General features: G+C 35.9%; 1 protein-coding gene across 3 annotated transcripts; it reads right to left on the minus strand.

Moving 5' to 3' along the window:
- Positions 1 to 863: 863 nt before the first annotated feature.
- On the minus strand, positions 864 to 14,956 carry LOC113742177 (ABC transporter A family member 7). Of its 3 annotated transcripts, XM_027269929.2 has the most exons (18): positions 14,746 to 14,956; positions 13,348 to 13,729; positions 13,155 to 13,234; positions 12,865 to 13,009; positions 12,531 to 12,650; positions 12,318 to 12,442; positions 10,153 to 10,311; positions 9,367 to 9,529; positions 9,156 to 9,281; positions 8,983 to 9,066; positions 4,027 to 4,382; positions 3,445 to 3,645; positions 3,100 to 3,209; positions 2,904 to 2,988; positions 2,400 to 2,528; positions 2,210 to 2,315; positions 1,602 to 1,690; positions 864 to 1,354 (listed from the first exon to the last, which is right to left on the minus strand). In XM_027269929.2, the coding sequence occupies exons 1-18, from the start codon at positions 14,842 to 14,844 to the stop codon at positions 1,055 to 1,057; spliced, it is 2,859 nt and encodes a 952-aa protein (XP_027125730.1). In that variant the 5' UTR covers positions 14,845 to 14,956; the 3' UTR covers positions 864 to 1,054. The 3 variants fall into 3 exon arrangements, 2 of the variants coding, with proteins under 2 accessions (XP_027125730.1, XP_071904109.1); XR_011813778.1 differs by lacking the exon at positions 864 to 1,354 and having other exon boundaries at positions 1,653 to 1,690; positions 2,210 to 2,328; XM_072048008.1 differs by lacking the exons at positions 864 to 1,354; positions 1,602 to 1,690; positions 2,210 to 2,315; positions 2,400 to 2,528 and adding an exon at positions 2,615 to 2,777.
- Between the last annotated feature and the right edge of the window lie 722 nt (positions 14,957 to 15,678).

Below are 15,678 nucleotides of genomic sequence, written 5' to 3' on the forward strand. Positions count from 1 at the left end.
TGAATGCCACTCGTCAGAAAAATCCATACTAGTATATAGTCAAATCTCTATTAAGATGTTGCTCAGATATTTAATGTCTGAATAAGTAAAATTAATTAAAAGAAGTGTATAATACATGGAACATAAAACTTCGATGTGAAAATAGTTCAATGAACTCTATTTTCTTGAAAATCTTGTTTTCTTAAATGATTATATATATTATGAGAGAATATTAATTTGTATATCATTAAAAGATAACTGATTAATTGATGTGACAAGGATTGAATATTCTTACGCAATGGTCCATCCACCCACTAAGCTGTCGAATTCAAACAATTAACTATCTATTAGAGTCGTACTATTACTTAAGCAGTGGGAAAGAAGAATATTCCTCAAAGAAAATATGAGAAAGAAGGGAAAATGGGAACAATTAGTTTGAAAACTTTGTCTGATTGCTTTGTCTTTTCTATTGCCCGGCCTGGCAAACTTCTTGAAATGGATATTTTTGGATGCAAGTGACGACTCAAGACTAAAGAGAAACCCCTCATCAAATTTTGTCCACCCAGAAAAATCAAGTCACGACTTCAGTATGATTTAGACCCCGTTGGGGTTGCAGTGTTTTTAATAAAAATGCACTTTTAAATGTTAAAAGTACTTTTAAAATATCTAGTAAACATCGTCTCATAAAATTAGGAATAGAATTTTTGATATAAAAATTACTTTTAGCAAAAGTTGAAATTTGGTGCTTTTACGGTAGCTTTTATCAAGTTAATTTTTTTTTTTAATGTTCTTGCATTTGGCAGCATACCGATTACCTGCGTGATGACGATGTTTTTTTCATTTTGGGAGTAAGTTGAAAATCTAGACTGCAATTTATACTAGAATTTTGGTGAAATCAAAAATAAAGAATTTATTACTTTCAGTTTCAACAGCTATTGTCAGCTATGTCTACAAATCTGGAGCAGTCATAACAGATTTCTGATGCTATGAACAACAATCAATCATACAGGATGCTGATCGCCAAAATGAAGTGTGATCGGTTAATGAATAAATGTAGCAGATATCGGAAATGATTTCATGAGAGAACGTTGAATGCTTGAGCTCCACGAGCAACCTTGATAAACACATCTTCCAAAGTGGTATCAGCAAGACCCCAAGCGTGAACTGTGAATCTGCTTTTGGCATTCTCAACTGCTTGGAAAACATCAGAAATCTTGATTTCATGCTTTGGCAACTCAAACTTTTGAGTGCCGGATAAATGGTATGTCCTGTTGGCATTTGGGGACAGATGTCTCACCAAGTTCTCCACTTCAACCTCATGATCAGCCGACGTTGTCATCGTAAACACGTAAAAGCCCCCATATCTAGCCTTCAACTGAAACGCAATATATCCAAATGAGACCGATAAGGCTCCTCTTTCAGATTTCACATTTAAGCCGGTCAATAAAAAGCTCAATTCTTAATAAAGAAATGCAGCTTGTGAATCCCGTTGCGCGGTCCATTTAGAGGTGGCAGGGAACTTAATTAGGAGAAGTCTAAAAGCAACACAGTTATCAATCAATCTTATAGCACAGACACAGATAATGCATTTTCCCAGTGAAGAAAGGTTCCAAAGTCATTACCTCTTTGGGGTTACCTATACACTGCAAACTGCCATCAACAAAAATTCCCAATCTATCACACAAATGCTCTGCCTCTTCCATCGAATGTGCTGAAATAATTCCACAAGACAAGCGAGTATAAGTCACTCAAATATGTCACCAATAACAAGATTCAAGCCACTGTAACCAACAGAATGATTTTAGGTGATAAATGTCTGAGAATTTGTTAGGTTTGTGCCCTCAGGAGGCTGCTTGCACTTATGGGAGAAAGAGTGCGGTCTTAGGAGCAGATTTCATTGTGTATTTGATTTTCCCAGTCTAAAACTAGCAGAGATCCCCACTGATTATGCTTCAAATGTCCTATACTCGGTAAACATAAGCAAAGGGTTTCAGCCACCAGTATAGGTATGGAGTCTGAATTATAACAACAGGTAAGCACAATTGTCTCATTTTGGTACAGACCACTGCAAGGAAAACAATATTGCAATATAGGAAACAAGGTTCTTTTCTAATTTTCATGAGAGAGAGAGAGAGAGAGACAGAAAGAGAGATGGAGAGAGAGAGAGACAGAAAGAGAGATGGAGAGAGAGAGACAGAAAGAGAGATGGAGAGAGAGAGGTAGATATTACTAGTGAGTATTATTGCTCTGTCTTGCTTTGCCCTCTTCACAACATTCCATAAGTTATTTCTCGAAGCTGGATCCAGTCCTGTACTGGGCTCATCCATATACACAACCTAACAAATTATCCTAAGAAGCTATGTTAAAAGGTGAGCTGCTTTAATTATCTTAGTAATAAATGGAAGAGGATGTAGGCCTACTTTGGGATCTCCAATCAGTGAAATTGCAACGCTAAGCCTCCTCTTCATACCTCCACTATATTTCCCAGCTTGCTTGTCAGCAATGCCTCCATGAAATAGGTTTACACTCTTAAGAGATTCTTCCACTGCCTGCAACGGCTCATTACCAAATTCAGAAATCGTCCAACGTGACAAAAATCCCAAGACAATTTTCATTTCATACATGTGTTACTCTCCCACTCTCTGTAGCATCTTTAATGTCATTTGAATCAGTATGCAGCAAGCCATGACAAAGAAAGTACGAGTAAAATGCAGAATAAACACTTGCTATCCATCTAGATAGTGTTCTCCATTGTTTGGACTCTGATGTCGTTGCTAACCATTATGAAGCTGCAAATTCTTGATATAACAACAGTGATTAGATTCTGCTGATTTAAAGTCTATGACTTCATGCAATAGTTTTAAGATTTACTAATACAACTCTCCCAGCACTCTTCTTGCCAGATCAAAAACAACATTGCTTACCTGTGTTAAAGCAGCACCTTTTAGGTTCTTAAGTCTTCCATAAAAGAGCAGGTGCTCTCTCCCAGTTAGTGTTTCCCACAGAAGACTGTATACATTTAACATAGTAAATGGAAGACATGTAGGGGATAAACTGATAAACAGAAATAGACGAAATTGTTTATAGTAAATTAAAATAATAAATAACATCAATGCATACTCATGTTGTGGGCAGACACCCATGCTGGTATAAATGCTATCCATCTGGCTCCAAATATCAAGCCCTTGAACATATGCAGTACCAGAGCTTGGTTTTATAAGTCCGATCATCTGTTAACAAAAATACAAGGATAGAAACAAATCTTTCAGTGTCTGGCCAAGATAGGAAACTAAACCCAGAAGCTGATCTCAATAAAAGTTCATGGAGAATATTGAAAGTTATATTCAAATACGTTAAACAAGAAACATATGCAAAAGCCAACAAAATAAAATGTTTGCTTTTTGTTACAGCTTGGATGGTTACTACTTCAGTAATATATAAATGAAGCAAGAACATTGAACTGACCATATTTATGAAGGAAGTTTTGCCTGCACCATTAGGCCCAAGCATACCAAAGCATTCCCCACGGGGCAAAGCCAGTGACAGTCCTCTCACTGCAAATTTCTCTGGGTTTCCATCCCTTCCTGGATACACCTTTTTAAGATTGTCACAGATGATGGCATGACCTGTGCTGGGCTCGAGCATCAATTGTTCAACCTTCTCTCTCTGAGGATGAAAGATGGAATAACAATTAAAAATGCAGACATACAGAGGAGTTAATCATGCAGTAGCCTATCTTTTCACAGCAATATTGATTACATAACTGATGGGGTCATTCCGAATAAAAGAAAAAGATGCTTGTTAAACAAACTAAAATTTTATATGCAACAGTCCCATTTGTGAGGCAAAGGTGAATTTTAGTGCCTATTCAAAAAGTGAAGATAACTATAGTTACTTAACAAATACAGTTCATAATCACGGAACTTCAAGTGCTGAAACACTGGTCAGCACTCTCAATTCAAATACAGGGCAACATTTTTTCTTTTTTAACTTTTTTTTTCCTGACCCCGAGCTTATGATCAACTAAAAAGGAATTAATGAAATTACCTCTTGGAGAACATCAGGTTTCTCCATGCCAACAAAAACTTTAGATCCCTGCCTTTGCAAACTAGGCTTTCGGAAGGATGATAAGGGCTTCTTTCGGAAGTTTTGCAAGAAAAAAGTAGGACTTTTTCCTGATGATTTAACTTGATCAACATAAAACGCAATGAGAAGAACCACCCACCATTCAATAAACATAATGACTAAGACTTCTTTCATCCCATTCTTGCTATCATTTAGATCTTTCCATCGCATCCCATCTGTCCCCATATAGTTTCCCGCAAATGCATATTGTGCAAACTCATACAAGCCCCGATAAAGGGAAAATCCTGGATATAATTCCATGACTATGATCCAGCCTCCTGAACAATTTTCAGATCATTCTTAGTATGACGAAACAAGACAACAATGAACACCAAAAAAATTGTAGAAACAAAACCATACAAATTGAAAATAGGCAGACAAGAAGGTCATGAATTGCAAAACGCAAAGGAAGTTAAAAAAAATGATCTGGAGTCCATGTTTTAAAGTTAACAGTATTTGAAATCCATTCAAACAATCCTGATAATAACTGTCAACTGGTATTTTGGAAGGAAAACATCTAGTCACAGTATTATGAGTGACCAACTAGTATTTATAGGAGTACAAACCTAACAAACTATTTACAAGAATACCCTTACTAATTTATTATCTACAAGAATACTTATATTCTCTTGACACTCCCCCTCAAGTTGGAGCATATATATCATAAGCACCCAACTTGTTACAAATGTATTTCACCCTAGAACCCCCTAAACTCTTGGTAAACACATCAGCCAATTGATCTACAGACGGTACATGAGATGTCTTGATGACCCCGTCAAGCAATTTCTCTCGAATGAAATGACAATCAACTTCAATATGTTTTGTCCTTTCATGAAACACTGGATTAGACGCAATATGAACAGCCGCCTGATTATCACACACTAAATTCATAGGCTGTTTATGCTCAAACCCAAGTTCCAGTAATATGCTCTTCAACCAAACCAACTCACACACAGTGTGAGCCATAGCGCGGTATTCAGATTCTGCACTTGATCTGGATACAACTGTTTGCTTCTTACTCTTCCACGACACTAAATTACCACCAACAAACACACAATATCCTGTAGTCGATCTTCGATCTGAGGCAGAACCAGCCCAATCTGCATCACTATATCCTTCAATATCAGTGTGTCCATGATTTTGATACAGCAACCCTTTTCCAGGAGCACTCTTAAGATATCTGAGAATCCGTATAACAGCATCCCAATGACTAGTACGAGGGGTATCAAGAAATTGACTCACAACACTCACTGCAAACGAAATGTCAGGTCTCGTTACAGTGAGATAATTTAATTTACCCACAAGTCTTCGATATTGCTTAGGATCATCAAGTAATGCACCTTGATCTCCTGCTAATTTCACATTTGGATCCATAGGAGTATCCACAGGTCGGCAACCTAACATCCCAACTTCACTCAACATATCGAGTACATATTTTCTTTGACATAAATAAATCCCATATTTAGACCGAGCTACCTCAATACCCAGAAAATACTGTAGATGACCTAAATCCTTTGTCTGAAAGTTTGCCTGCAGATTGGATTTAAGTTTCTGAATCCCCACAACATCATCACCTGTAATCACAATGTCATCCACATAAACAACTAATAAAATTTTACCAGCATTAGAATGCCGATAAAATACAGAGTGATCTACTCCACATCTTGTCAGACCGAACTCCATGACAACACTACTAAACCGGCCAAACCAAGCCCTCGGAGACTGTTTCAATCCATATAAGGATTTTTTCAAACGACAAACCAACCGCGGATTCTCCCCCTGAACAACAAATCCAGGAGGTTGTTCCATATATACCTCTTCTTTCAAATCTCCATGCAGAAATGCATTTTTCACATCCAACTGATGCAATGGCCAATTATAAGTGGCTGCCAAAGAGATAAGAAGACGAACAGAGGTAATCTTTGCAACAGGAGAAAAAGTTTCTAAGTAATCTACTCCATACACCTGAGTAAATCCTCTAGCTACCAGCCGAGCCTTCAATCTATCAATAGAACCATTAGGCTGCACTTTTATAGTGTACACCCATTTACAACCAACAACAGGCTTACCTGAAGGACGAGGGACAAGATCCCAAGTACCATTTTGTTCCAAAGCAGACATCTCTTCTTGCATAGCTAATCTCCAACCAGGATGATTAAGAGCATAGGTAATAGACTTAGGAATGGAGATAGAATCAAGGGAAGCAACAAAAGAAGAATATGACATAGAGAGACGAGAATAAGAAACAAAATTAGAAATAGGATGGGAAGTACAATGTCTCTTACCTTTGCGTAAAGCAATGGGAAGATCTAACTCAGAGGAGGGCGTCATACCTGGATTGGAAGATTGAGAATTAATTGGTGAAGTGCGTGGCATATCAGGAACTTTTTCAACCATGGAACGACGAGAGTAAACTTGAAGATGAGGACGAGATAATCGAGCTATGGAATCTGGTGGACTAGATAACTCAGGTAATAAAGGGGAAGGGACTGGTAAAACAGGAGAGGAAAAAGAGGGACACTGGTCTAACTCACAAGACATACTTTGTTTGATAAAATACGGAGTGGATTCAAAGAAAGTAACATCAGCACAAGTAAAAAATCGATTTAAAACTGGACTGTAACATCTATACCCTTTTTGCGCTCGTGCATATCCTAAGAAAATACACTTAATAGCACGAGAATCTAATTTATCCACCCCGGGAGCAAGCTGATGAACAAAGCAGACACATCCAAAAATACGAGGAGGCAATTTAAACACAGGTTCATGAGGAAAAAGAATGGAGTGAGGTAATTGACCTTCAAGAATATTAGATGGCATGCGATTAATTAAATAACATGCAGTTAGAACTGCATCACTCCAAAATTGTTTGGGCACATTCATGTGCAACAACAGTGTTCGAGCAATTTCGATTAAATGTCCAATTTTCCTTTCAGCAACTCCATTCTGTTGTGGAGTGTGAGGACAAGAGGACTGATGAATAATACCAGACTTAGTCATAAAGGTATTAAAAGGAGTGGAAAAATATTCTTTCGCATTATCACTGCGAAGTATACGCACAGGCACACCAAATTGATTCTTTATTTCTGTAACAAATGCACAAAAAATGGAATATAATTCTGAACGATCTTTCATTAAATAAAGCCATGTAACTCTGGAAAAATCATCAACAAAGACTACAAAATATTTAAAACCTAACTTTGAAGTGACTCGACTAGGACCCCAAACATCAGAATGAACTAACAAAAAGGGTTCAGAAACCCGTTTATTGACTTTAGGAGCAAAAGAAACACGATGATGCTTTCCTAACTGACAAGACTCACATTCTAACGAAGATAATTGATTCAAAGTAGGAACCAACTTTTTCAAATTTTGTAAAGACGGATGACCTAAACGACAGTGAATTTCAAGAGGAGAAACAGTAGCAGGACATGCTATCGGACCATTAAAGTTGAGAAAGTAAAGACCATTATGCTCATGCCCTCCACCAATCGTCCTCTTTGTCTTCAAATCCTGAATGACAACGGAATCAGGAGAAAAAGTAACTGTACACTGTAGAAATTTAGTGAGCTTACTAACAGACATTAGATTAAATGGTAAATTGGGTACGTAAAGAACAGAAGACAGCGGAAGTGATGGATTAATTTCTACAGTGCCTAGTCCTTTAACTTTAGTGGTAGATCCATCAGCTAAAGTAACATGAGGAAAGGGAGTAGACTCTTGAAAATTAGAAAAAATTTTAGAGGTACCTGACATATGATCAGTAGCCCCGGAGTCAATAATCCATGAGTCATTACCTTTTTGTGCTAAAGAAGCAGAGGGAAGAGATGCGTGACTTGTAGTTTGGTACTGTAAGAATTTAACATAATCTTCCTCGGATATAATAACAGTTTTCTGGGACCTATGTGCTGAAGAACTTGATTTAACTTGATCAGTGGTAACCCCATTAGCAAAACTTTCAACCATAGCGAATAGCACTTCAAACAAAACAGCAATCAAAATTCGCTATAAACAGTGCGCCGTGAACAGTGCGCGTGAATAGTACCGGGGTGAACAGTATCGCGTGAACAGTACCGCGTGAACAGTGCGCGATGAACAGTATCGCGTCAAGACTTTTGCTAGATGTTTAACCCTAACCCTAGGACTTTTGCTCTGATACCATGTCAACTGGTATTTTGGAAGGAAAACATCTAGTCACAGTATTATGAGTGACCAACTAGTATTTATAGGAGTACAAACCTAACAAACTATTTACAAGAATACCCTTACTAATTTATTATCTACAAGAATACTTATATTCTCTTGACAATAACATCAATGAATTTCATATGAGAAACAGTCTAATGTTGTGAGTTGACCTCCAACCCTCGAACTACAGAGAACCAACATGACAGCGGAATGATTATTGATGTTCTATCATCTTTGGGGTTACAATTATGCTTGGAAATCACTTTTGCAGATGTCATTTTCCCTAAGTAAAGTACATGTTACATTACTTAATTTCTATAAAGTGTAGACAATATCCCAGCTTTTGTTTTATCCTTTTCCAATGCAGGCGGGATTCCAACAATGACCACATGCTAAAAATGGGATTTGTCACCATGAAACAAATGATCTCAAAGTGTCTTCAAATTTAAATTACTATCAACAACAAATTGAACATAGTTCAGGACACACACAATTGCTTGACTCGCACTGACACAATAAAAAGCTTATACTATGCTACTTGGGGCCTATGGATAATAGAACTCCAACAGACAATAGTGTTGGTTGCTATTTTATCCATGAGCCTTCTGAAAAGACTTCTCCTTTAGTGTAACGGAATAATAATCTGGCATATAACACGAGACAATGGCACAGTTAAGGCTTTTCACTTACTCGGGAATGACGAATCTTCAAGAAAGAACTGGAAAAGAAAGCCACCCAAGAGACCACTTCCAAAGACCATTATGTACCCTAGAACTGTGACAATTATATAAAAACATGAATTTGTGAGCATTATAGTACGTTTGCCCTGTTAAAGAAATGATATCTACTAGCTGAAACTACACCTGTAGCAGTCTTGACATTTGAGAATAATGCAGCAACAAGAAAAGCCAATGATACTTGCAAGTTTATGTAGAAAAAGTAAAATATCAGCTGGATAGTGTAATCATTAAGTGTGAAGAACTTCAATCCTGCAAGAACAAAAATACTATATAATTTTAGTTAATCAAATAAAAGATCAAAATAAAAGAAGTGATCTGTTGCTTGTGGTGTTACCTATCACTGATCCAAAAATGACAAAAACTAGCATGTATACAGAAGACAATACAACAAAATAAGTGTAGGAAATCATCCAATAGGGACCATCGCCAACCCCATGCATTTTCATCATGATTCTTAGCCTTTGTTGCTTCTCATAAACCAGAGAGCCTAGTACAACCTATCCAAAGAGGAGAATTGATCAAAGAGCAGAATAATTAACTTAATGCATGTATCATGAGGCAGGACAATAATAAATTCAAGCATTATAACGAGCATAACAACATTCTTGAACAATTTCAACCATGACATTGCTTATACTAAGGCTACACAATGTAAACTTTTTTTTTTTTTTTTTTTTGAAGATGCAACTTATGTTAAACAAATCAATAACTAGAGAAACTTAATGATGGAATCTGAGAAAATTAGCACAAACTTCTCTCATGTTTCAGTTTTCCAAGCTAAGATGAGACTTGTGTTGGAAAAATTTTTACCAAAGTGATGTTTCATCTACCCAATTCTAAATCTTACTAGTGTTGGAAGCAAAGTAGTTAAATAACTAATTGCATTCAACTACTTAAATACAAAACACTTGAAAGCTCCACTGAGCTACTATATCTGATCAATATCTTTCAACGGTCACTAAAATTAGGAGAGAAGATCATGATTTCATCAAGAAGAAAAACATCTTAACTGGATATACTCAGATTATGTTTTCCATTTACAGCTACAATATATCAAGATGGATGCTTGAGTAGTAGAGTGAAACAATTCCATATGAGATGATACACTTAATTTACTCACAGGGAATAGTTTTATAATAACCCATGTAAAGAATAGTGGTCCAAGCAGAGAAGAGAAATCCAGCCTGAGTTTTGTTTCTGGCTTTGGCATTTCTTTGACAAATTCAAACAGCATTTTAGTACCAGGTCCAAGTAAAAACTGGAGATAAGCATTTGATGCCTGCAAATGTAGCGGCCAAATGTTAACCCAACATATATGACCTCTTTGGGTTTATGTAATACAGATTTCAGTTTGACAAAGTCAGATGTGCATTCAAGCACATTTCAGTAGCTACAACTGTGAACAATGACAAAGCCTCACTAATCAATAATGATGAGATGCCAGTGATTGAGACATATTAAGGAATGTTGATAATAAAAACAAAGTTTCAGCGGCTACTCAAAGAGTTCTTAAGATAGACACTACAAATTCTGCAAATATTGGTATGCTTAGCATGAGAACAAACTCCTAGATGGTCCTACCAAAGATTTATTAGGACAGGCAACAAATGGAGCAAAAATTAAGGAACACATAGAAGAACCTCTGACACCTTACAGCAGTTAATTGTCCATGAAAGGTTACCTGGTTACATCAACATCAAATATGCTTCAGAGGCATATTAGATAACTCCAATCACACATTGAAAGGTCCTATAAATCTATGTATCATCCAAAAAATACATTTTTTATTAAACAAGAATGTAACTCTTCAGAGGACAAACTGAAGATGGTGCCCTGACTTTTGCAATATCTTCGCAGAGAATGAACAATTATTTCACCTTCTTTATTGTCAAATAAACAGAAGTACAACTCTTAGCAGAGGAAACTCAGGTGAATTGACCTTCCCATTAACATTTAAAAAATCACAGTCCATTATCAAAAAAGAAAGCCTTGATATTTGACTCAAACTTTTTCTTGCAAGGAATTGTATAGAGAAAAGCAGAATTGAATGAGGAAGCGACTAAAATGCTTTAACAGAAACAAAGGACCATTCAGAAAATCACATAATCATGCTTGAAAAGTAAATTTCCACAGGATGTTTTCGTCTCCAGCAATGTTATTTGTGACAATGGTAAAAAGAAAAGGCTCTGATAAGCTGCATGAGCTCAATCATGAAAGGGGTCATATTTTTTGGCATTTTCTTCGTTACAGGGTCAACCTATAGAAAAATTACGAAAAGATTTCTATTTCCTAATTATAGAAAAAGGATGCTGTGAGTTAATTGAGAACGTTGGAACAATTATAATGTAATTCAGTTTACCTTTCATGTTTGGAAAATTAAGTTGATAATGAGATGGAAAAAATTTGCTGCTCTTTGACTCAGGAATCTCAGTTCTCACGTTGAAATTTACGGCATTGTTGGGGATGGAAACAACTATAATCTATTGCTTTAATTAGCTTGAATCGTATCCCAAAATCTAGTTTTGCTTCCCACTTATAATTCAGAAGACATATGCATGGATGTAACAGTTGTAAGTTATTAATCCACAGAAAATGAGGTAAACAGATGGTGCTAACTATAACGCAATCTGAAGCCAAATGTGCGCAACTTATAAATCAAAGTAATTATCAGGATAGCATGCAATTGCTCATACAACTACAGATATATCTTCATTTCTTCACCTCATCATTCCAGTGGCTGGAGAGATACTATTATTTGAAGCAGCACAACAGATAGAAGATAGAAGTACCTAACAAAGATTTGTTGCATCTGTGCAATTTACCTCATTTTCTTACTTTTTTGCAATCTTTTTACCAGTACATAACTAAAGTATGAATTTCCAAAAGCACATTAAACTAATAAAGAAAAGAAAAAGAAAAAAATGAAGATGAAACCTCCATAATTTGATTGCCACAAATTTGTATAAACACTAATAAGGTGAGGCAGTCCTATTCAACTTTGTTGTGTATTTTAATTTTAATGATTCTCACAAAAGCATAAACACCTATTCTCAGGCAGAGTATCATATTTAAAGTAAAGTTCATTATTGAAGTTTGCAAACAGGTTTCAGGTTCATTCTCTTTGCATAGCCTTATCCTTTCATGTAACGTAAAATACGCAATGGATGCCTTGTGTTCTCAATCAAATACATGAAATTGCAAATGTCAAACAGGTATTAAACATAACCTAGTTCAGAAAATGTTGGCCTAAATAGTACAGATAAAAAACAACCAGATAGCGCATACCAAGTTGATTGAACGAGGCACCCGTGTTAATGCAAGAGGACTGTTGCCTGAGTCATTCTTATAGGTAGAGTTGTACCATATACTCACATTAAAATTTGTCAGGTCTGTATTTAAGAAATCATAGCCTGTGAAAGAGAATGAAACCAGAAGTTAAATAAACAAAGTAATATAAATTACTGCAGGTTAGAGATTCATGAAACATGGCTAACAAACCTGCTGTTATCTCATTTATCTTCCTTTGTTGATTGCCCTTCCTGTAACCTTTATACAGCTCATCATTGATCTCAGAAGAACTGTTTCGCCACAAATGGAAACCTTGAACACAACTTATCTCTGCATTTGAAACAGAACATATTGATAGTCCAGAAAATGGATTTCTGTCTAGTAAATGTGAGAGAGTATTCATACCAATGAAGGAATAACTAAGAGACATGCAGAATTCCTTCTTTTGAATGCATAGAACAGATTCGCCTTCCTCTAAAGGACAAAAGTAAATAGAAAGCCATCTCTGTTTAAGTTTCTATAATGGTTGACATAAGAATAGTACCTTGTTTACTTGAGGCAGAACCTACTGGGAAGGAAACTGAAAACGTGACGTTTGAACTACATTGAGGTTGGAGATAATAGACAGGCAGATTAGAAAAGAAAGCTGGCTCGAGGAAGTTGGACAATTGAGGCTTTGATGCAGAACCCTGAATTCCAGAATATTGCACAAGCAAGTGAAGCAACAACATAACACCAGAAGCATTAAGCAGTAATAACAGTACAAAGTAACTACTCTTGAATTAACTACCAATAGGAAATGGCAAAACTTAAACAAAATAAACAAAGGCTCACCAAGACAACATTAGCTAAGCTGTATAACACCTCTGAAGCATTTAAAGTTAATGAACTTGGGAACATGCTTGCACCCAGACCTACAGAGTTGTAGATGAAGCACAAATGCATCAATTTAGATAATCCCATGTTCAGCAGGGCAAAAAATCAATTACAAAGAAGTATATCATGACCAAGAACAAGAGCTGCATACTCTGTCCAAGAGTACGATTACTTCCAGTCAGAAGTATAGCCACGGGACAAGAACCAGTCCTCTTGCATGACTCATTCGGCAAGTCAGCATGTGAAATAAAATCTGTTAGCACTGCACGATACTCAGGGGCTGGTATTTGTAACAATGGAGGCCACTCTGGTGGGCTAGGAATTGCACAAGTTACCACTTGATCCAGTGTAGAATATTCAATTCCACACACTCTCTCGCATTTTCCATCCCCATTAGTGTCAACACAAGTGCAGCCACATTTATTTTTGGGTTTATCCAATTCTGAGTTGACTAAAACTTGGATAATAACCAGCAACAAGCACAAGAAAAATGGGAATATGACAAGCCGAACATTTGATCTGATATTCCTTTTCTGAAAAACCAAAAAAAAGGGGCAAAAGAAAACAAACAACCATCAACCATTTACCTTGAAATACAAAATCCGCAAACAAAATGTTTAACTTTATCAGTTTAGATGCATGAAACAAAACCAAGAAATCCGAGGATCGAAATAGTAAGGATTAATCTTTCGTAAACTAACAGTGCATACATACACTAGTAGTTCTAGATTGCTTAATGTCACAAATAAGGTGGAGTTAAGATTAATGAAAGATAAGTCTTGACAATGAGAAGGACTCAGCTGTTTTGAGACAAGAAGGAAGCAATTAGATACTTGTCCGTTTATAAATGCTAAACCAAGTCAAGTTTTGTTACCAGTTATGCAGCACATAACTTTTATACCTGGAGAAAAGCTTGAGGATCTATTTTATGGTAAAATAAAAAGTTCTAGAATACTATAATCTTAGTAGAAAATACTTCTTATACCTTGGAATAATTATCTCTGCAAATTCAATTCTTTACCGACACCACATGACTAATAGTATGCCCAACTTTTGTAAATGGCAATGTTCAATTAACAAGGTTCCAAATGTGAATGAAACTAAATTACTGTACAAAACCCAAAAAAAAAAAAAGAAATTCATGTCGAGCTCAACAATTTGAAGGCTGCAACCAATCTTACCTCTTTTTTTTTTTCGTTTTTAATCCCTTTCCAGTAAAATCCATCAAGAAGCCATCAGCAAAGTAACATACCTTAGAAAGCAAAGAATTCTAAATCTTTTATCAACAATATATAACTTTCTTCACCTAAAGTAATATCCTGCCTTATCATTTCCAGCATAGAACATAGGGATCATGAAGATAACTTATTATTGATCAAGAAAACAATTAGTCCACCAACAAACAGCTAAACACACCTAAAAGCAAAAACCCAAGATATACTACATTAACATAACAAGATTAAAAAAAAGGGTCAGAAAATCCATGACCAATAAGCTAAAAGGATACACAGAACAGAGACAAATTCGATAAACTGTGACAACTGATTACCTGAAAAGTCAAATTCTTCCTAAGCAAAGCATTGGCCTGAGTCCAGAAACTTGCAGGGCCATGTGAAGAAGAAGAAGAAGAAGGAGTTGTATCTGGCATTTTCTGTTGTCCGAACTAGTTTCTGACCGTTAAAATTGAAGTTTGCGCCCAGGAGGTGGTGTTTGAAATCCTCCGTGCTCCGTCCCTTGCTTCCTGTTCCAGTTCTTAAATTGGGAAGTTATTTATACATGTTTCTTTAATTTCTTTTTACGAAATTGCCCTTTTTACTTCCCTCGAGCTGCTAGACAGAATTATTTTTGAAATGACCACAGTGACCCTCTCACGTATATAGAATTATATTTGTAGATATATATTTTCCCATTTGTTGGACCACAAAGAAAAAATGACAACTAACAACGACGACGCTGTATCTATCTACGCGCCATAGACAAGACTCCCTCGATCCCTCTGATTTCGTGTATACTACTTTTTTGTTTTTCAGTTCATATCAATGTATATAAAATTAGTTTTTTTTTATAAGTAAAATTGTTCGAATTTAAAATTTTCTACTTATAATCCTTCTCAACTTATCACCTAACCTAATCCTTCCGTTTTATGTATGCTACTTACAAATTATATGACTATATGAGAACATATATTCAATGGTATGACCATATATACAAATTATATGACCAATGAAGAAGATTGACTGATATTTGTAACATTTATTGGATGTGAAACGGTGTCAAAATCTTTTTGTTTTCACTTTACCAAACAAATTCGTATTAATCTAGGCTATATACTAGTTAGGCTATGATCTCACTAGCTAGTTCTGGTTTTTGTTAAAGGTGACTAAAGAAATTAATGTTAAAACGTTCAAAGAATTGAAGTCCTAATTTCTAGTCTAAATTTTTTTTAAAAAAAAAAAAAGAAAAAGCAATTCTTAGAATGATA

Source organism: Coffea arabica, chromosome 4e, assembly GCF_036785885.1.
Source record: "Coffea arabica cultivar ET-39 chromosome 4e, Coffea Arabica ET-39 HiFi, whole genome shotgun sequence".
Lineage (NCBI taxonomy): Eukaryota > Viridiplantae > Streptophyta > Magnoliopsida > Gentianales > Rubiaceae > Coffea > Coffea arabica.

Excerpts from the sequence above, each read along its gene's own strand:
- LOC113742177 (XM_027269929.2), bottom strand. The coding sequence starts at position 14,844 with ATGCCAGATACAACTCCTTCTTCTTCTTCTTCTTCACATGGCCCTGCA. Across the intron at positions 9,282-9,366 it reads CATTTTTGGATCAGTGATAG|GATTGAAGTTCTTCACACTT; the intron begins GTAACACCACAA and ends TTGTTCTTGCAG. Across the intron at positions 4,383-8,982 it reads TGAAGATTCGTCATTCCCGA|GAGGCTGGATCATAGTCATG; the intron begins GTAAGTGAAAAG and ends AAAATTGTTCAG.